The sequence below is a fragment of the Juglans microcarpa x Juglans regia genome, chromosome 5D (genome assembly GCF_004785595.1).
Source record: "Juglans microcarpa x Juglans regia isolate MS1-56 chromosome 5D, Jm3101_v1.0, whole genome shotgun sequence".
NCBI lineage: Eukaryota > Viridiplantae > Streptophyta > Magnoliopsida > Fagales > Juglandaceae > Juglans > Juglans microcarpa x Juglans regia.
In genome coordinates, this window is record NC_054602.1 from 11,442,214 (window position 1) to 11,465,410 (window position 23,197).

Genomic DNA, 23,197 nt, shown 5'->3' on the forward strand with positions numbered 1-23,197 from the left:
AATCTACAGGTGAATGGTGATAACATTACTTGTTTATAATCTCAAGGATCTCTCTCTCTAAAGTTGAATTCTTAACAATTAGGAAGAAAAGCAATAGAGTAGCAAATCTTTAGGAAGCAAGCAATAGAGTAGCTACCAATGTTTTAAATACCGTACTGAAAGTTGTACCGGTCAAGGCATTGAAATGAAATATTTCAGTACCGGTACAATTTCGTATACCATTTCAGAATAGTCGATATATGAATAAATTATATATAAATACATATATAGAAATTATAAATAATCTAGTTTGAATTGGAGGTAAAAAATAAGCTTATAGTTTGAAAAAATGAAAAAAAAAATTTGAAGGCTGAAATATCGGCTGGTACCGGCCGAAATTGAGGCCGGTACGAAACATATATGGTACCTGTACTGGCCCAACGGCTGGTATGGCAAATATCGACCGTACCGACCAATACGATACAGAATTGAAAACAGTGGTAGCTACACCTTGCTCTACGAAGCAATGCCAAAAGCGAAGGCAACTCATTGGAATAATATGAAAGAATGGGGAGCGTATCTTGGCAGTCCATATTGTAAATGAGAGTGTTCAACCTTTATTTAGATTCACGTGCTAGCTAGTGGAATTGGGGTAAAGTGGTACCAAACTTGAATATTTCGTATCGAAAGACTTGTTCGTGTTGCATCTCTAAGTATTAGAGATGCCGTTTTGTGAACTATCACTGTTTTCAATACTGTACCGTACCGGTCGGTATGACTGAAATTTTTTGTATCGGCCGTTGGGCCGGTACAGGTATCCTAAACGTTTTGTACTGGCCTAAATACTGGCTGGTACTGGTCGTACCGATCTCAATTTTGGCCGGTACCGACTGATATTTCAGCCTTTAACTTTTTTTTCAAATTACAAGTTTATTTTTCTACCCCAATTCAGATTAAACTATTTATAATTTATATATATGTATTTATATATAATTTATTTATATATATATACTATTATTTTATAATATAATTTATATATATTTATATATATAATTTATTCATATATCGACTATCTCAAAATGATACACGAAACGATATTGATATCGAAATATTTCATTCTAATGCCTAGACCGATACAACTTTCGATACGATATTCAAAACATTAGAAAGTATACTAAACTCACTTGTAATTTTTTTTTTTTTTTTATTTATATAAAGGTGGAGAGTTTAAACCCAATTCTCCGATACGAAGATCGAGTCTTATGTCATCTGATCGAAATAACCTTAACAACTCACCTGCCTGGAATTTTGAATGGCGTGTAAACAGTAAACCCTACACATCGGTCTAATAATGGAGAGATTCTAAATTTTGTTTAAGGTACATAGTTGTGGACAGTTCATTGGATTGGCCTTGTGAACTGTGGTGACAGGAAGGCAACAAATCTAAACGTTTTTTAATCTGGAAAAAAGGAAAACTAAAAAATGAAAAAATGAAAACGCTGTGTTTGTTTTAAATTTTATCTTCTCAATAATATTCGTTAATGCGTTTATATAATATTTTTTTTTTTTAAAAAGAATTCTATTTATAAGTGATAATATATTTGATAAAATACTTATGTGATATAATCTAGTATGAGAAATTATAATTGTGACGGTGAATGTGAAAATACGGCTTAATCATTTAAAAAAAATATATATATATAAGATTTAAAGTAATAATTTTTTAATAATAGATCTGATTAATATAATAAAAAGAATAATATTTTCGTTTCCATTTGTTTTATTTTTCTAAAAATATATAAAACCCGAAAACTAGAAACACGAGAAGAGGCAGCTCTCACATTTCTCTCCGAGTATTTCTGTAGTGGGAACCAGCATCCTACGAAGCTCCAAGGCAAAGCTGCTTGCTCAAACCTTACACCGTTGTTTCAGATTACTAATTCTAAATTAATTTTCCAGTTTCTTTTTAGAGTACTGAGATGTTATATAACTTCAATTCCTACACCAGAATTCGAAAACCTTTCGCCAAACCTCAAAACTTCATCGATTTCTTAGAGTTTCATGCATGTGATTGTGGCACTAAGGAACAATTCATTGGGCAGAAGGTTACCTCTAGATCCAGAAACTCTCTCTTTATAAACCGCTATTTCATTGGATTTAGGGCATATTATTCTTCTCTTTCTTCAAGAAGTTCTGTCATTAGTTCTCATTCAAGCACTAGAAGTAGAGGGCAACGAGGGGGAAAATGTGACATTGATGATAGTGATGTTGGGCGTCGCAGATTTAGGCAATTTGGTTCCGGGGCTTCTTGGAATCAGCAAGACTGTAACTTTAATGATTTTGATGAGGGTGAAGAGCTTGAGGACGATGAGGACGAAGAAGAAGAAGGAGAGGATGGTAATGATGAAGATGATTTTATGGTCTTGAATTCGTTTAATAGGAACCGTGAACAAAGAGAAGTCGTAAGAAGAGATGAGGCGGACGAGGATGAACTTAGACACCCTTTGGTGAGAGAGATTTGTAGGTTAATTCAACTTAGGTCGGCTTGGAACCCAAAGCTTGAGGGGGAATTGAGGCACTTACTTAGAGGCCTTAAGCCTAGGCAAGTTTGTGCTGTTTTGCGCTCCCAGGCGGATGAACGGGTTGCTTTGAATTTCTTCTATTGGGCTGATCGGCAGTGGCGGTACAGACATGACCCGATTGTGTACTATACGATGCTTGAGGTCCTTAGTAAGACAAAATTGTGTCAGGGTGCTAGACGTGTTCTTCGGCTCATGGCACGTAGGAGTATTGAACGCCTGCCTGAAGCTTTTGGTTATTTGATGGTGTCGTATAGTCGGGCAGGTAACTTGAGGAACGCAATGCGGGTGTTAACATTGATGCAAAAAGCAGGAGTTGAACCTAATTTATCAATATGTAACACTGCAATCTATGTTTTGGTGAAGGGGAATAAACTGGAAAAGGCATTGAGGTTCTTGGCTAGGATGCAACTTGTTGAAATTACACCTAATGTTGTCACTTATAACTGCTTGATCAAGGGGTATTGTGATGTGCATCGCATTGATGATGCCATTGAGCTGATCGCTGAAATGCCACTAAAGGGATGCTACCCAGATAAAGTTAGCTACTACACAGTGATGAGTTTTCTTAGTAAGGAGAAAAGGATAAAAGAAGTGAGGAAATTAATGGATAAGATGGTAAAGGACAGTAAATTGATTCCAGACCAGGTTACCTACAATACCCTTATTCATATGTTCTCCAAGCATGGTCATGGGAATGAGGCTTTGGAATTCTTAAGGGAAGCAGAAGAGAGGGGCTTTTGTGTTGATAAAGTAGGGTATAGCGCAATAGTTGACTCATTCTGTAAGGCTGGGAGGACTGACATTGCAAAAGAATTAGTAAATGAAATGTTCAAGAAGGGTTGCACTCCTGATGTTGTGACTTACACTGCTGTTCTTAACGGGTATTGTCTCTTAGGAAAGGTGGATCAAGCTAAAAAGATGCTTCGGCAGATGTACAAAAATGGTTGCAAACCGAACACTGTATCATATACAGCCTTGTTACATGGGCTTTGTCGGCATGGAAAGTCATCAGAAGCTAAGGAGATGATGAACATGAGTGAGGAAGAGTGGTGGACCCCAAGTTTCATCACTTACAGTGTTGTGATGCACGGGTTCCGTAGGGAAGGGAAATTGTCTGAGGCCTGTGATTTGGCAAGGGAGATGATTAGAAAGGGGTTTCTTCCAACCCCAGTTGATATTAACTTGCTAATTCAGCCTCTCTGCCGAGAGGGAAAAATGCTCGAGGCTAAAAAGTTCATGGAGGAGTGTCTGAACAAGGGATGTGCTGTTAATGTGGTAAACTTTACCACTTTAATTCATGGGTTTTGTCAGAAGAATGATTTGGATGCTGCTCTTTCATTGCTTGATGATATGTATCTGAGCAACAAACATCCTGATGCAGTCACGTTTACTACATTAATTGATGCATTGGGAAAGAAAGGTAGAATGGAAGAAGCAACCGAACTCACAATGAAGATGTTGAAGAAGGGTTTGGATCCTACTCCTGTTACATACAGGGCAGTTATCCATCGCTATTGTCAGATGGGTAGAGTGGAAGATTTGTTGAAATTATTAGAGAAAATGCTTTTAAGACACTCATTTAGAACAGTATATAATCAAGTTATTGAAAAGCTTTGTAGTTTTGGAAATCTTGAGGAGGCTGATAAACTCTTGGGTAAGGTATTGAGAACAGCTTCAAAAATTGATGCTAAAACATGTCACATACTTATGGAGGCGTATTTGAACAAAGGAATTTCTTTGTCGGCATATAAAGTGGCCTTTCGTATGTTCAGCCGGAATCTGATTCCTGACTTGAAGCTGTGTGAAAAGGTGACAAAAAGACTGATGTTAGAAGGAAAAACAGAGGAGGCAGATAAGCTTATGATGCGTTTTGTTGAGCGTGGGCACATTGTATCCGAGTGTCGAGAGCATCTGGGAAGCTAGTGGTACTATAGATCTGACCTTTTAATCATAATTACTTGTTGCTATCATCGAGTGCTTTATCATGGTAAGCCTCTTCTTCCATCATCACGTGATTAATTTAATCACGTCACTCAATCAGCTATATCATGCCAAGTCCCTGATTTGGTCTCTTTTCTCATAACATGAAATTTTAGAATTGTGTGGTCAGTTGTTACTCTCAAGAGGTTCAGACAACTAAAACTTGTACTAGTTCACCAGTCACCAGTCTGAATGTTAATATTTAAATTTTGATTTTTGAGATAAATCTATTGGATTAATTTAGGTTCTCTTAGATTCTTTTTACACTTTCAATTATACATAAATGGTCCTCATGTCTACTCGTATTATTCTTATATTTGATGACTAATGGATGTATTGATCTGTCATGATTGGTCTCTTTTTGTTGTCCTTGAAAATTAACTGTACATCTTCCTCTTGATAATGTGACTACAGACGTGTGTTCTTATTTCCTCTTACTAAATTGCCCGCATATGTGTCTATGAGTGTTTATTTGTTTTCTGTTTGGCCATGGCAGAAAAATGATATTTTTTTATAAAGTAAATTTGGCAGGAAAATTATATTTAAACTGGTTAGTGAAGATTTTTAAGAATATTGATTTTGTCCCATACTCTTAATTTTGGCTGTCAATTCAACGAAATGTTTAAAAGCCTTATATGATTGCACAGAATCCAGTATTATTGACATGAATTATAGGTCCATCAATTGATTATAGTACCCTATGTACTATACAATAAGAACTGAGTTAAACATCTTATAGAGCACATAGAATACATAGATAATGACACTAAAAACAAAATTACCTCTGCTGCTGTTGTGGTTCATGCCCTTGGTTAATTTGCATAAAAGGTTTATTGTGGCATTTTTTGTTCTCTTCGATAGGCTAAGCTGATAAGGCCAGTTACAACTTACGGCAATACTAACGAGTAGCAGTCATTGTTCTTTTTATTTTTTATTTTTTTAGTTAAGCGAAACTTGATTAGGAGTATGTGAAGTTAAAAATGGGGAAATTAAGAGGAGCCTAACATGCAATGCTTTTGGAGAAAGGGAGATGGTGGTAGTCTACTTTCAGTAGGTAATGACCATATATTTTTTTCATTGTTGGTGAGTGGGTTATAAAAAAACAGTGGGTAATAACTCTTCAGGTCTGGCAAATCGACCACTCTAGGAGTTCGTAAAGCATCATAACTCGTCTTAATTTCATAATGATTCCTGGCTTATCAACAAAAAATCTTTGTTCATGTTTGCTTAAAACATTTTAACTTTGATTTTGCCCTCTTTACATTTGCTATGATTTTCCCCTTAAAGCATGTTGGCTTGTATCCTACTAATTATTAACCTTCTCACATATGGTACTCGATCATGTCTTTTGTTTCAGTATGTTGATGTGTCCTGCCCAGTACAATAAACAGTTTCTGGCTACTACTTTGACATGGACTCTGGTATGTTTGAGTGCCATGTTTAAAACTGTGTATTTTGCCATTTCGATATCTAATCAACTTTTTCTCATAGCTTTAAGGATTGTTCTCCATCTGTGTTTACACTTACAAGGAATTATTGAATTTCCTCGAGTAGGGTTTTAGTATCTTCAAGTACTATATTTTTATTTCCAACCATATTGAGAAGCTACAATGAGATTCTTATGGAGTGGGATGAGAGAGGAGTTCAAATATCATCTGGTGAACTGGTCAATTGTTTGCTACATGGTTGTGGCAGTATGCAGTCTATACGAGATGGGTTTGTGGAAAAATATTAGAAAATGATGAGAGATTTTCCTAAGACATGCACTAATTGATAATATTAAAAAATTATATTTTAATAATATTTTAACTTTATAATATTTTAATTCAACATTTTCTCTCTCATTTTCCAAAACTCCATAAAATATCTTAACTCAAGCCATTTCAGTACTATTCGTAAACTATTTCAATAGCAGTATTATTCACATATTTTCATCTTATCTCAACATCTAAATTTGGCATTGGGCTTCTCTTGTGGCTCCCTTCAATGGAATGTGGATTGGAGTCCCTCTAAGAAAGGTAGATTCACAGTTAGATTGTTCTACCAAGTTCTAACTAGCCAAGGCATGACCTCTTTTCCATGGAGGAATATATGGAAGACGAAAGTCACAGTTAGATTGTTCTACCAAGTTCTAACTAGCCAAGGCATGACCTCTTTTCCATGGAGGAATATATGGAAGACGAAAGTTCATCTGAAAGCAGGTTTTTTTTTTTTTGTACAGTCCCCTTAGATAAAATTCTTACTACAGAAAATATGACGAAATGTTGTGTAATCGTGTTGGACTGTTGTTGCATGTGTAAGAAGAATGGAAAATTAGCAAATCATTTGTTTTAACATTGTGAGGTGGCTAGGATCATGTGGGATGATTTTTTTTTTTTTTTTCTCACGGGAATTGGATTATCATAGGCCATGCCTTAGGTTGGTGGGATTTCTATCAAGCTAGAGAGGCCTCCAAGGCAATTCACAAGTGGCAGCAATCTAGAAATGATAGAAGTTTCGAACGCAAGAGGACAATGAATGAGCTTAAAGTTCTTTTTTTCCTTGTTCTTATGGGCGGAGGTCATTGATTTTAATGGACTAAATGCTAAATGTCCATGATTTTCTACTTTCACTTGTAAACCCTAGTTAGGTAATTTTTATGTATACATCTTGTGTACTTGGACTATTCCTATGAATAAAAATTCTTGATTACCTATCAAATATTTTTTTTTTTGTTTCCATTCTTTTTCCCATCCAATTGAAGTCCATCACAAACATCTTATGAAGGGGAGGAGGCTAGGATCTGAAAACATTGGATTATGCGTGGGAAAGCTGCAGCTTCATCTTATCAAGTATGACTCATCACATGGCCCATCAACCCAAGGCTCCAACATAGGGGAAAGGCTCTTTGCTTAATCTATGAATGTGTATCATGTCAATAATTTTCACTGTATTGAAAGCCCGGCTCTTTCTTTGCAAACATTAGAAATGCGATCTGCTCGTAATTTTGTTCATAGATAAGCAAGAGAAAATGTAACGAAGTTTGCCCTTTGCGCCAATTTCAGTTGCTACTGATCGAGGATGTTGCAAACAACTGATCAATTGCAACATCATCCTCCATTGATAGTGGAAAGGTTTCCTAGAGGATTGTACGTATAATTATGTCTCTCCCATTTCCTTTGTGCTCTTTAGTTTGCCTTTGCATGCTTGTAATTACCTCTTTTAATTGATCTATACATCTCAGCTAGCATTGAAAGTAGAGAACAAGTACAAATTTGAGATGTTACCTTAGGTTTACACGTGTATTGACTGTTCTTCTTTTATCTGAGGTAATTATCCTATAATGGACGTTGCATAGTAAAGCTGGGATGCTCTTCACTTGTGGAGGGTCTGTCCCCTTCCTACCACTTTTAGGGTGTCCTTCTTGTGGATTCATGTGGCAACTTTATTCGACCATCCTCCATTATTGTCCACCTGCATGCGACCCAAGTGCCAGTCCAATCTTTACAGGTGGAATGTATATCCTCATAGGTGTTTTTTTAAAAGAACTTTCAAGATGCGGATCATCCTCATTACTTTTATATATGTACGTAGTCTGGCCTAGTGCCAAGTGGTGGTTGGTTCTTAAGGGACGGCCTAAACTGATGTGGTCTTATATATAGTGACAGCTTTTTGACAGAATTCTCTGGACTTTGAGGATTGGGACTGTAGGGGGAGGGACCTGCTGGACTGGATTTGAGGCTCAAAAATTTAGTAATGGAAGTTGATGCAGAAATTATTTCAAAGTTGAATTGAGACCACAAAGAATGCCTAGCTTGTACCATAACTTTAAGGTTCATAGTACAGCATTAGATCAGCTGGTTACCACCTAAGTTCCCCAAGTTGCAAGGATATTCATAGAGATTTGACATTGTATATATATTCCTCTCACCAAAGTATTGCGCCATGCTTTATAGTTCAAGTAGATGTGTTTGTTCCTTTCACCATAAGAAGCCCCGAAGCATTTGTCATGTTGTTTACAACTAATTCAGGGCATCTTACGGTGAAAGGAAGAAACAAAATCTGAAAAGATGAAAAAGATAGAGATGAGATGAAAAGGTACTGGCGGAGCAATTGTATGATAAAAGATGGTGGGGGCTTTGAACATTCTTTTGCTTTTGGATTGAAGAGATAAAAAAGAGGATTTCCAAGTTGAGAATGAATGTCACCATATCGAAACTTCTTGCTTGTCTGCTTCATGGCCGACCCATCAACAGCCAATGATTCTACTGTTGTTGCTTGTTATTGTCACTGGTTTTATTTATAAGTTATAGAAATACCAAGAGAATCTCTGTATAATTTTGATCCGTTAGTAATTTCATTCCCTCTATGGTTTCCAGGAAACATCCATTAATTGAGTCCTTGATGTGTCCCGTGTCTAAATTACATACGGTTTTCTTAACTACTCAATTAAGTTAACATAAAGACATAAAGATACTCAGAACTCGTGCAAGCTTGCCTACTTTTGATATTGCGAGACGTCCTTTAGTTCTCATCAACCTTGAAAACAAGAGAAGGCATAAGTCAAAGATCTAGTTTTAGTTAAAAATTTTAAAAAATGCTTAGTCTATAAAGAATTTTTTCGTAGATCTAGCACTTCTCTAAAATAGACATGACGTCCCATTGATCTATACGATGTTATTTATATATACCAATTAGCTGGGGCTACATGCACTAATGGAAGATCTTGAGCTTTCAAGCTCATGTCAAGTGCCTCCAATCCCAAGAGTTCAAATTAAATTGTTCGATGTTCATAAATAAATCATAGGGAATCATCACCGACGATAGCTTTACTAGCTATGAGTGCCATATATATATGATCAATATCTATATATGTCAAAGTTCAAATATAGAATTTATAACAACAATCATCTCATGTTGTACGTACGTTGATGCCAATTATACATGACCATTATTTGTGTGTGTCGAGAGATCAGTAGTACTACTAGCTCGAGGTCGATCGACTTTTTACCTAAAGTTTCAAGGATGATTATCATGAAGTATAATATTGGATCAGATCGAGCAAGGGTTTCCTCAAGTACTGATCATGTTAACCAAAGGTTTCTCCTAATTCAAGGATGATCACATGATCAGAGTTAAGAGTATTTTCATTAGATTCCCTATATGAGATCTATCCCTATAATTTGGGGATAAATTTAGGGTTTTGGATTCTCCATTTTGCGGTTTAAGTTTACGGGATCTACAGTCGTTCCCAGATCCCCATTGCATTCTAGAGGCCTTCTGTTCCGCATCTTCTTCTCTCTCAGCGTTGACCCCTCCCCCGAAACACCAACGATCGCAGCCCCTCTCCATCGGCAAATTTTATAAGTTTTGATTTTGGTTTCTTCAAAATTTTGACTTTGATTTTACAACACCAAATTTCACAGCCCCTCTCCCTCATTTTCGAAAAACTTTCTCATTTCATACTTCTCTCATTCTTTGTTTCTCTCTTTTCTTTTTTCTTCCTCCCGAGGCCATGATCAAGGAAAGTATGCGATTGAGAGCCTACAATTTGGTGCTCTGCGTCGGCGATCTTTTTGCTATTTGGCTGCTGAGAATGTTTCTTTGCTTTCAGATTGGTTCAATTTTTTATTTTTATTTTTTGTCACTCTTGTTTAGTCATTCTCATTTTGGGCTTTGTTTGAGGAAACCGGTTCTCATTTTGATCTTGAGTTGCTATTGATTTGTCTGTATTTTGGTTGGCTGTGTTGAGTGTTCGGCTGCCAAGAAAGTGATGATGTTTCGTAAATTTTGTTTTTTAAATTACTCTGTATAGATGTTTTTTCTTTCACTTTCTATGAGATGTGACTTTTGGACTTATGTGGTTGTGAAATTTGTTTTGTGTTGCGATCGAAGCTGATATTTCCAATTTTGCTATCATTTTTCTCATCGTTGTTTGGTTACTGCGAAAATTCAGTTAGATTTATTGAATTAAAATTATGTTTTATGTTATGCTTGTGTGGGATCGTTTTGATTTTACCCTCATTTTCATTCATGGGCTGTTTACTTACTGTGGAAATCTCCAGTTACAGAAAGAAGAAGAAACTGAATAGCTGATGTATTTTTTTTCCCTTTTGCTTCATGATGATTTCCCTTTCCTTCATGTATTGGCTTCTGATGCTTTATATCATACAATATATGCCTCTTGGTTTGCTTGAAACTTAAAATATGTACCTTTTTTGTGTACCATATGCTTGGCTGCTGTGTAAATTAGGAGAAAGAAAAAGAATCTGGGTCTTGACATTGTATGTACTTTTGAATGCCTTAAAAGTGAGAATCTTTCATCATTTAATGAAATACTTAATTAAGCTCAGGTTTATGGAATATGGGACCTATTGTTTTATTTTTCTCAGTTTTGAAATTATCTCTTTTTTAATGTGTGATTCAACTTGTGGTTTATCTTCTTTCAACATATACTATGTAATTATTTGTGGTGTTCGATTTCATGGGAGAGGAACTATTGAAAGCAATTGAATGATGTTGGGTTGAATTGACAAAAATAATAAATCGGATATTTAAAAAGAAAAGATATATATTTGCACTTAGGAACTTTGTTGGATAAAAATTTACAAAATCAAAGATTTTTTTTTATAAAGATTCGGGCTAAACTTGAATGATGAAAACTCACTTGAAGTGGTTCTCTTGTTATAATCCATTTGGTTTGAAGTCTCATATTAGATATAAGTCTTTCTTTTATTTCAGTTTATGTTTTGAGGAACCTCCTACGGAAGTTGTTTATTCATTAGCATACAACCATCTTTTGAACCCTATTTGCGATTTTCTTTTCTTCCTCGAGGTTTAATGTGCATACATTTTACTATAAATTGAAAAAAAGAAATGATGGGTAAATTTCATGGGTTCTTTAAACCAATTATGTAAATTTCATGATATCCTAAAAAAATGTAATTTTAGGTTCCTTAAACCAATTATGTTTCATTGCTCTTTCCATGGATAATTTGTATTCTTGGGTTTCTTTGCAATGTTTCATATCTCTCGGGGAGGGGGCTGTTATTAGGCTATGATGATGGTGTTATAGTACGGGTTAATTCACAAGTGTTAATAGGTTCCATCGATATGGCGGGATAATCCTCACCCGGATTGCCATATTGCAATTTATGGTACTTTCCAGAAAATGCAATGAACGTTCAAGGGGATTTTCCAGCCATTCGATGTGAATGGCTCCTTGCTTACGTATGTTGTCAATATTTTCACCATTCTAAGTCCCATTTATTTCTTTATTTTTAGAATTTTATGGGAAATCTAATGAGAATATTCTTATTTAGTATTATTGTGATTTGCATGTTGTTTGGTTATTATTTTGTGTGAATTGGTCAGTTGTGCACTTGTTTTTTGCTGTATCATTATTTTGTGATAGAAAAGTAATGTGTAAATTAAATCCCCTCGACTATGATGATGACAAAGCGTAGTGGGGATACAGAAAATTTATGGTCATTTCCTCAATGGCTAGATAATTCGGATGACCAACAAGTAGTGGCAACCGGTTGTTTAGCCATGAGAGGGTGGCCAAATTTTGTAGATGTCACCATTCAGTTCTTGAGCCAGTGATGGAAAAATTCCAAACTTCATAGTTACGTGTCTAACATTTCAATTCATTTTTAGATATGGATTCACAAGATCCTGGCCATATGTACTTCACCAACCTCTTAAGTTAAGATCTTCAACAAGACCCCATTTACTGTGAGCAAAGTGGAAACTCTCCTATAACTGTTAATAACTCTCCACCCCTACTCCATAACAATCCTATCGGAGTTAGGAAATCAATAAGGGGTGTGAACTTCACCCCCGAAGAAGACAAGTTATTTGTCTCTGCATGGCTTAATTGTAGCCTTGATGCCTTTCAGAGAACAAACTAAAAACACTCCTAACTTTTAAAATTTTTTTTTGAATAATTCGAGTAATTTAAAGAAACCATAAATGATTGGACAATAAAGTCTTTAATACATTGGTGGTTAGTTATTCAAAAGGCGACAAACAAATTTTGTGTGAAACTAACCCAAGTTGAATGGTTGAATCAAAGTGGTATGACCGAGCAAGACAAGGTAAATATCCATACTCTTACTTGAGTTACGAATAATTAGTTTTTTTTTTTTCACATTGGTTTAACATGTCGTTATTTTGTTTACATGCTAGTATGACAAGGCTAGGTTATGTACCAATTGCTAGAGAAATGCTCATTCCAGTTCGAGCATTGTTGGCACTTGTTGAAGGACCAACCTAAATGAATTTGGCGTTCCACAAAGGAGAATCCAAAGCGAAGGAAGACAATGTTCCCGTCCCCGACTCCGACTCGATGTTCGGGCGCTGAAACGATAGATTCAATTTTTGATCTTGGGCCAGATAATATGATGGATAATGATGTGATCGAATTGGACCGACCAATGGAAAGGAAAGCTGAGAAAGGAAAACGAAAGGCTAAAAGTATGATAGAAGATGAGATTGTTGTGCTCAGAAGGCTGAAGTATACGCTTTTGGAGGAGTCACGTGCTTAGGAGAAAGAGTTTTATAGCCTTAAGATCGAGAAGATGGAATATGATAAGGAAAAAGAGATAAATAAAATTTATCAAGAAGATGAAAAACTGAGATTGGAGGCAGAGAATATGAAAATTGACAAGAAAAAAGAGTTAAATAAAATCTGTCAAGAGGACGAAAGATTGAGGTTGGAGGCAGAGAAAGTAGAACTCGCCAAGAAGGAAGCGGATCAGCACATTATGATGATGGATGTTAGTGCCATGCTAGCATTGCAGCGATTATATTTTGAGAAACTGCTGAGGGAAATCATGGCGAGATGCAATGATCTTGCACATTTGGATTGATAAAAAATTGAAAAAAATTTCACAGTTTATTTCTTTATTTTTTGTTTCAAACAAAGATATATGACAATATTATTGATACTAAGACAGTTTAATTTTCATTTAGATTGTCTAAATTTAAATGGTCAAACAAGGAAATTGGTCATTACAATTTCAGAAACTATTACAAATGCACGCTCAAATATAGCCACTACTAACATGAAAGGAATACGAAACTATCGTAATTAACTCAAATATTATCACTATGAAAATGGCGGAAAAAACAAATAAAAAATTATGCGACATGTCTACTGTTGGGAAAATAATAACCATTGATGTTCAATTAGATCTGCTTAGAGCTGATAATGTGCCGAGCTATCTTTAATATGATGATGATGTTGGATGAAGTTCGTAAGCTCAGTTGTATGATTGCACGACAGTTCCGGAGCATCATCATCGAGTTGATCATATTCAATGTCATGACCCTCACTATCATCACACTCGTCTTGAATGATCATATTATGTAGAATAACACATGCTTTCATTATATTTTTTAGTTCATTGACTTTGAACATTCAGGAAGGTCCATTATGATTGCAAATCGTTGTTGAAGTACCTCGAATGCACGCTCGACATCTTTTCTTGCGGATTCTTGTGCTTTCACAAAATTTTTTTCTTATTCCTTTGTGGTGATGGAATCATCTTCACAAAAGTTTGCCATTTGGGATAAATACCATCCTCAAGGTAATACCCCATAGTGTAGTCGTTGCCATTGATTATGTAATTAACTAGAGGAGCACGCTCTTGGGCAAATTCCGTAAAAATAGAAGATCTCTCTAGCACAGTAATGTCGTTATATGAATCGGGCATACCAAAAAATACATATCATATCCAGATATCATATGAAACAACTGCTTCTAAAATAATAGTTGATTCACGAATGTGGCCGGAGTACATACCTTTCCAGGCTGCGGGATGATTTTTTCACTTCCAATGCATGCAGTCAATGCTTCCCAGCATTCATGGGATTCCTCGTTGTTCACCAACCGCAATCAATTAAATAATATCATTTGCATTTTGTGACTGTAAGTATGATTCTGAAAAAACACTTACTATTGTATTAGAAAATTTTTTAAGGCTCTTCATTGCAGTGCTTTCATCAATATGTATGTATTCATCTATAAAATCTTCAGTAACCCCATATACCAGCATTCTAGGTGATGCGGTTATCTTTTGCATAGAAGATAAACCAAATCTTCTGACACTATCTCTTTTTTGGACGAAGTACGGCTCATAAAACTTTACCTTATTTAGAATATGGAGAAATAGGGGAATGCTCATCCGAAATCTGCTTTGAAATAGATTCGAGGGATATACTGGATTTTTTGCAAAATAATCATGAAATAGACGCTCGTGCCCTTGAATATGATCACGCTGAATGAATTTATGGCGTTGACTATTGCCATGATGCCTCAATGATTGTCCATCGGTTTCGTCATTAAGAACAACATCCAACGCATCTTCAGAGGATCGGTATGTGAGTAATTTACGAAAGAAGGTACGAGCCATTTGATGAAAGGAGTGAGATATCAGGGGAGACTGTTGAATTTCGATTCTTTAGATTAAATGAGACTTGAGTTTGTGAGAATGTGAATGCAAGCAGAATACGTATTTATAGAGAAAAAATTTATCATTATATATAGGGCAACAAATGTTACTGTTTGAAAGAAGAGAACAAAAATTACTGTGGGAGAAAAAACAAAAAATATTACCGTTGGGGGCAGAAGTTCAAAATGTTACCGTTAGAAAATGCACATATTAAAAAAAATTACTATTTTTATAATATAGATTTCAGTTTGAAAAATAATACTGTATTCGATAGTCAAAATTGTATAAGTATTTAGTAGAATGTGATATTTGAAAAGAAGATAATAAAACAAAAGAGTTAGTAGTTAAGATTATAAATAGAAGTGAGAGAAAAAAATAAAAAAGAAATAATAGAGAAATATTATTTAATAGAATAGAGATATGAATGATGAATGAGATGTAGAAAGTTTTTGAAAGATGAGTAAAATTTAGGAAAATTTTTAGAGAATATACTTTTTAATTAAATTATAGAAAACTTTATGAAGAATCCAATAGTATAGAAAACATCATCAAATCATTAATTAAATGGAATATTAATTATAAGCTCCAATATTTGGTTCATCCACTAATTAATGAGATACAGATAACATGATCTGTCAATTATACAAAATTAATCCATAATTTAATTTTTATCTATAAAGTCCAGAAAATGAATTAAGTCATGATTTCTCGAAGATGGGACGAAACAATTGACTGACTTGACATTAATTTTCGGTGCTATTTATCTAATATATACTCTTATAAAGTTCTTCTGCTTTAATTAAAAGTAAGAAAAAATAATAAATATGTTGATTGAAAATACTGACTTGACTTTTTCACGCAAGTTATGTTAAAGTGAAGTGTTTTATTTATTTATTTATTTTTAAATTTTTAGGTGAAGTGAATAATTCACAATGCTTGCTCTGTTGAGATCCACATATTAATTAATGTTTATGAAAAACATATAATATTTAATATTATGAGTAGTGATCATAGGCTAGCCGGATCGATATTATTAAGATAAACATAATTTTGAATGATTGATTGCAATATCTGCGACCTCATTAATGTGCATTCAAGGAGAAAATAAGTCTTAATACATTTCTCAAATAGAAATTATTTATGCAACTTCATATAATTATTTTTTTTAAAAAAATTAAAATTATAATAATATCTTTTTTAAAATAATATCATCCACGTTCATTGATATAAGTACACACAATTTACTAATCAAGACTTCTACAATTTCTACCACAATTTACTAGTCAGTGGAGGTGAATATGTACGTATATATGTGTGTGTGGGCAATCGATCGGGTAATGCTCTGATTCTGGACCACCACATTCCTGAAAAAGAAGCAGACGGCCAACATTGTAATTTGTGTTTTAGTAAGTAGGTAGATCTACTTATCCCCCCCAAAAAAAAAAAAGGGAAAAAGTTAAAAAAGTAGGTCAATCTGCTCTTAACGTTAAGTTGAATTAAGATAAATTGAATTTTTTATAAATAATAATAAATTGAGATTATAGAATGAATTTTATAAGATTTATATAAAATGAGTTTAGATACGTTTAGATATTAAGATAGATTTAAATATATTTATAGAAAGTTAAAAAATATTGTGAGTTTCATGTATAAAATAATATTGAGTTAAAAAAGATCGTAAATCCTACGCTTAAAAAAATTTTGAATTGAGATAAATTTAATAATTTAAAAATTAAGTATTTTATATTTAAATATTAGATTTAATTTAAAATTTGACTGTTCGTTCAATACAAATTCGGAGCCTAAGAAAATTCCTTTCCTGTTAAACATTTTATCTCCAAATTAAAATTGAAGATGTCATTGTTAATGGGATCTCTCATGGGCATCACATCATCTTCTCTTTTGCTTTAAAAATTTCTGGCACCTAACCCTTATCTAATAATAATTACGTACCTTATGCCACTGCTGAGATTAATGGCAATATTCTTTGATTGCAGGATTGATGATGATCTCTCTCTCTCTCTCGGGTTGGAAAGTGAAGAGCTTTTGAGGGCATGCATTGTCCCCTCTTCCGGTATCAACAATCCTTTCCCACAACTTTTTTTTTTTTTTTTTTTTTTTCAGTTACAGCTAATTCACTAGTCCAACTTAATTAATTTTCTTCTATTTTCAAATTAATGCAGCGGCTGTAACAAGTGTTAAAGATATTCTAGTACTCTACTTATACCGATAAAATAACTCTTACAAAGTACACCACTCGTCATATGACTCATTATGATTATAAAAAAGTTAAAATTTCTCAACTCTTTTATTATCGATGATGTATTAGCTAGGTATGTCAATAAGCGGGCAACGACTCCATGATCCATGTACATATAACGACGACATATCTATAAAGCCAATCTAAGTCATATGTATAAATATTTGAGAAATACTACTTTGCCGTCCGAAGTCTAACGCTCAAGTGTATGGCCGCTTGCCATTTTAATTTTTTTTTATTTAATAATTAAGAAAGTGATTTTAAATGTATTAGTGTATTTTTTTATTTTTTAAAATATTTAAATATATTAAAAAAATGTGAAAAGAAAAAAAAAGAGTTGAAAATAAACTAGCGGTACACTTGAGCGGTGCTACTCAGGCGGCAGAGTAGCACCGCTATAAATATTTAGAATAACTACTCTTTATTACAATCAATCTTGTGTTGGTTTTGTGAAGTTATTATTGTGGTGGTCCGACTTAATGATCCGGCCCGATAATAATTCGTTATGATTTTGAGTGGATTTTTAATGAGACTATTTTTGGCACTGCTTTTTTATTCAAGAAGCACCAAAATAAAAAGTTCGCTCGATAATGGGCTTGAGTGAAATCCAGACAGAGAGTTCGCTCGACAGTTGCTCAACTCGGCGCTTAAGCGAAAACCATACAAAGAGGTCACTCGACATTCTGCTCTAGCGAATATTGCAGAAAAATAAAAATTAAGATTTCTACCGTATAACCCTATAAATATGTTTATTTTGTACAATATGGAAATTTTAAACAGTGAAAAATCATCCCAAAAATATATCTTGCGATTCCTTAACATAATGAAATCCTTTATAGCTTTGTGGACGTAGGCATATTGTTAAAGCACGTAAACTTGTGTTGTGAGATTGATTGTTTGATTATTTCTTATTTACGTTTGCTTTATTGTCATCATTTTTTACAACATCATGTAGTTTATATATAAACAACACTATTAAACTCACTCTCTAAGAAAAATAAAAGCAACCGAAAAAGAAAAGGGCAGAAAAGGTTGTGTTTGTGGGGACAGAAAAACCATGATTGAACCGAAAACATGTTTATTTTTTTATTTTTCCAGGTAAGCAAGCGTGTGGTAATTACTGTTAAGATATTGGAAAACATCATCAAGATTTCATTCATCATCGCCTTTGTGATGTTTCCATGTCTGGGGTTCCTCTTTAGCCACCACACACTGGACACAGAAATCCTTTGTTTAAAGAGAAGAAAAGAAAAAGTTGCTGACTTTTCCACAAAGCTCCTTTTGTCCTGAGTCTCTCTCCATATTATAAAAGCACGTAGAGCGTCCTTCTTTCAGTACTGTATATTAATCAAGTCTCTGTATATACTTCAACCGGCCTCCGCTGCCGGACTATTAATATATTATGGACGACTCCTGGCGAATGCGCATGGGAATGCCAGCCCTCCCTCGACGCCGTTCCATGGAGGACACGTCCTCCGGAAGATCCGTTTTCGGCAACGAAGATACACTGGACCCCGAAGACTTCGCCGACGTCTATGGCGGGCCGCCGCGGAGTGTCCTTCTGCGAAAATTCTCCGCCGACTACGTGAAGCCTGGCTCCGCCAATTTCTACGAGGAGGTTTTCCGGCAGAGGGAGTCTATGACTCCAGCGAGGAAGGGCGGACGGAGTCTTCCGGCGTTCAGGATTCCGGCTAGGAGTGAGGGGTTCTTCGGAGATATATTTGGATCGGATCATGATGATCATCTTAGGAGGTCGAGGGAGCGCTCCAGGCCGAATTCGAATGCGAAGTCGAAGTCGAAGTCGAACTCCTCGTCGGTTCTAAGCTCGGAAGAGTTGAGCCCTCTCCGGCCGATGATCGGAGATGACGTGGCATTGTCCTCTTTCGCTTCAAAGCTCAGGTAGCGTAACTGAAATGTGCTCCAGTGCTCATGTGAATGACTCCTAACTTCTTTCTGCATTGGATACTCAAATTTGACGTTTATGTCCCTCTCGTTTGCCATATAAAAGTTAAAAACTCGTTTTAAGCTTTACGTTTTTAATGTCTGGTAAGGGTATTGTAAGAATTATGCATGGCAGGACGATGTCGTTAGGCTCCGAACCTCCGATAATTGCGGGACAGAAACCCGGGGGTGATAGACCGTTGCGTCGTACGTTTATTCTGGTAGCATCGTAAAAGTCTAAATAGAAATTAGTTGTCAGCAAGAAAATCAGAACTTTAATGTTAAAATTTATCTTTTATTTTTAATCCTTAATCTTTTATTTATTATGCATGGTATTCACTCACACTTCACATCTATAAATTTTTTATAAGGTATGAAAATATTTTTTATAAAGTATAAGAATATTTTTCATAAAATATGAGGTAGTGAATAATAACTAATTAGAAGAACTTTTTTATATAAATATGATAATTAGATATGATATACAAAAGGAAGTAAAATATATACTTGTACCTTAGATAGATGCATAAATAATCCCCATTTTTATTTTTAAATTTCTATTTTGTTGGTAAGGGAAATTGGAATCTCAATCCCTATAATTATCTTATAAATATAGCTTCTATGGTCGGATTCGAAAAAGATAGATATAAATGCTTTTTGGATCTTCTAATATTCATGTCTGGACTCTAAAATTTAGAATGGAGAAAGAGAGAGACATATTGAGAGACCGAGCTTAGCTCCAATTACTGTTAGAACTAGATCTGTTGGGTGAGAGACACGTGTCTATATTATTATTGTTTTGAGATTTAAAAAAGTTGAACGTTTTATTATATTTTATATAGAAATTTAGAAAAATTATAATAATAGATGAAATGGGTTGAAAATGTTTCTCTACCCAATCATGGCCTCAGAGATGTTGACTCCCTTTGGTCTAAAACATTTTATGAGTATTTACTATTGATCACACCTGAGTACTCTCCGTACTGGCTAATTAAGATAATCCTGGTAATTTCATCTGGAAATTGTCACTGAACAACGGATATTATGAAATTTTTCATAACTCAGAAAGCCAATAGTCAACACTCACAAGAATGCTGAGTAATCAAAGGTTCAAAACTTACTAAGATTGTATAACTTGATCACTGCAGGCCAATCAGTGTTCCATGTAGATGGAACTCATCAACCATGATGCCCGAATTAGAACATGGGAAGAAACAAGCTGCTGGGAAGCCTGCTTTTCCTCGCAATCGCTCTTTCCACACCGAGCACCAATTCATGGAAAATGAATACCATGAGAACTTCAAAAGCTTCTACAATGGATTCCCAAGTCGGCGGGTCTCTTCCCCAGAAACCATTAGTATCGAACCGAATTCATATCGAAGTGTCAAAGTGTCTACTGTGGATGATCTAGAGCTCAACTCCTCTTCCTCAGCTGTGTCTTCACTACATCAGGACCCCGAGGCTGAAACCGGGATTCCGGATCATGTATTGTCCGAACAAGAAGACGATGAAGTTATGAGCTCTTATGTCATAGAGATCAATTGTGACCATAGGGAGGGAACCAGTGAAACAGTTTCTATTGACGAAACAATCGCATGGTTCAGAGAGAAGTCTCAAACACAGAGTACTGAGAAAGATTTGAGCATAAGACACCATGACAATGAGCAGCCTGTTGAAATGGAAGGTAATGTGGTTATTTATTTTGACGAATCTTAGGAATCCAACGAGAAGATGAATGAAAAAAATTTCACATAATATAATGCAGGAAGGCCTACTGCAAGTGAATTTTCACATCAACCTGTAGATGGGCATGGAACGACTCATCAGTCTACAGAGGTAAAGTAATGTTTTTTGACTCGCAGTGGTGTTTGCATAGTCAATACAAAATATATATATATATATATTAATATTAATGGGGAACGACTGATGAAGTAAGTAATGATAATGCCAATATTTTAACATCTCCTTTCCCCCCCTCTTTTGCAGGAAGCTGGAAAAAGAAATTGGACAGCTGAAGAAGAAGAAGAGTCAGAAAAAAATGTAAGCTTCTTACAAAAATCAGGATTGCATTACCAGGACCAAAACTAAAACCTTCACGATATTGCGAAAAAGATTCTGTACGTTGCAATAAATTTCTACAGCTGATCACGAAATTGGCTTTTATTTTATATTTTTACTTTCTTTTAAACCATAGATGGAAGTAGAGCTATATGATGAATACATAAGGCTGTGGTCTGCTGGCAAAGAAACCAACATAAAGCTGCTGATTTCAAAACTACATCAAGTAAGATCTTTGATGCTTGACATGATAGAATGTTTTTTTGGCTTTGATGGCTAAAATGGGATGAAACTCATGTTGATAAATAACCGTTTGGTTTGACACGGATTCAGATTCTCTGGCCTGATAGTGGCTGGCAGGCTATACCCCTAACAAGCCTAACAGACAGCTCACAAGTGAAGAAAGCTTATCAGAAAGCAAGGCTATGTCTTCACCCAGACAAGCTTCAACAAAGAGGAGCAACACTCCCACAAAAATATGTTGCAGAGAAGGCGTTCTCCATTCTCCAGGTAACTGTTCTCTTGCAAATATTCGATGCAATCCAGGCACTTCAATAAACACGCACACGAACAAGACGTTTTACGAGGTTGGCTTATAAGGAATGGAAAACGAAGTAGGAAAACGGCAAGAAACTTGAAAGCATGGTTTGTGAAACAATGTTGATGAGTAATTTTAATTTGGATCATTACCTTGCTGTGATTGTAGAATGCATGGGCTGCTTTCATCTCCCAAGATGTCTTCCTTAACTAGCGGGAGTAACCGGGATCCTTTGAAACTCACATTAATGTCTTGGAAGATCAAAAGTACAAATTATGAGCAGAGTCTGGATACATATTCAGTAGCTGAAGCAGTCTGTCGAGACACGCACATGATGAGGGACATGCATGAAGCATGAATTATAGGTAGAAATGGTTTTGGAATTCCAGTAGATAATATATATTCTAAAATTTGTATGTTTGTTTGACGCTTTTGCAATGTGCCGCATCTCCTTCCTGTACTTGTATAACTCAATAACGATATCAGAGATGAAGATGAGAACGATAGTGATGATAATGGCTGCTTTTACCTGTATAGTGGTTCACTCCGTTTTGAGATATTGATAAGTGATCGAATTACTCGCGCCTTTCTTTTCTATTTTTGACACTTTTATTCTAGAAAAAAAAAGGACAAAATAATTATGATATCAAGGAGGTTTTTTTTTTTTTTTTCTTTAAATTTTTATTTAAAAAGGAGGGCAGCACCTCCGTTTATTGATAAAACCCTCACTCAAGAGGAGGAAAATCATGAATACATCAATAAAACAACCTCCAAAACCAAACAACTACTAACAACGAACATAAGGCATGCCCATCTATCCGTACGTACAAGTCCACGAAATTGCCCCGGACCAAAAACTTCTCCAAAAAAATCCATAACCCTTCCATTCGACCCTTCCTTAGCAAAGAAATCAGCTACCATGTTAGCCTCTGAACATATGCCAAACTCGGATATCAATCAAAGAAGAAAGACTCAAAAGTTCATCCCAATAATCCCAAAGATACCAATAATTACAAGTCCTCAAAAGAAACCAACCAACCACAACACTTGAATCAGATTCTACTAAAACATTTCTCAAACCGAGTTGGGACAAGTCAAGGAGGTTAATCTATCTATGATCAATATTTATCTTACTTATAATAATACCTTTCAAATACAACAGATACATTTTAACTTATCCCATGTTAGCTCTTATAGAATTCTATTACTTACGATCATTGTGTAAACACGCTGCTTATTGTAAGATTTATTACCAATATTTTGTTACTCGTAAATGCGACAAGCTTCTATATCAATAACATATTTGATGTATTAATAAATGAGTTTGTAAATAAATGAGGTCTACAGACTGCTTTTCCCTATGCTATTTTTATGGTAAAACATGGTTGTGTGATGGTTTATAACAAAAAAATAGTTACCTTAT

General features: G+C 35.1%; 2 protein-coding genes across 2 annotated transcripts; both read left to right on the forward strand.

Moving 5' to 3' along the window:
• The first annotated feature begins 1,798 nt into the window (after nucleotides 1–1,798).
• Nucleotides 1,799–7,105, forward strand: LOC121266244 (pentatricopeptide repeat-containing protein At1g62914, mitochondrial). Its single transcript, XM_041170021.1, has 2 exons — nucleotides 1,799–4,486; nucleotides 6,960–7,105. The coding sequence occupies exon 1, from the start codon at nucleotides 1,959–1,961 to the stop codon at nucleotides 4,482–4,484; it is 2,526 nt and encodes an 841-aa protein (XP_041025955.1). The 5' UTR covers nucleotides 1,799–1,958; the 3' UTR covers nucleotides 4,485–4,486; nucleotides 6,960–7,105.
• An 11,304-nt stretch (nucleotides 7,106–18,409) lies between these two features.
• LOC121266223 lies at nucleotides 18,410–22,290 on the forward strand. The gene is made up of 7 exons (XM_041169993.1): nucleotides 18,410–19,136; nucleotides 20,327–20,862; nucleotides 20,944–21,014; nucleotides 21,165–21,218; nucleotides 21,373–21,462; nucleotides 21,570–21,746; nucleotides 21,943–22,290. The coding sequence occupies exons 1-7, from the start codon at nucleotides 18,640–18,642 to the stop codon at nucleotides 21,985–21,987; spliced, it is 1,470 nt and encodes a 489-aa protein (XP_041025927.1). The 5' UTR covers nucleotides 18,410–18,639; the 3' UTR covers nucleotides 21,988–22,290.
• Nucleotides 22,291–23,197: the final 907 nt, after the last annotated feature.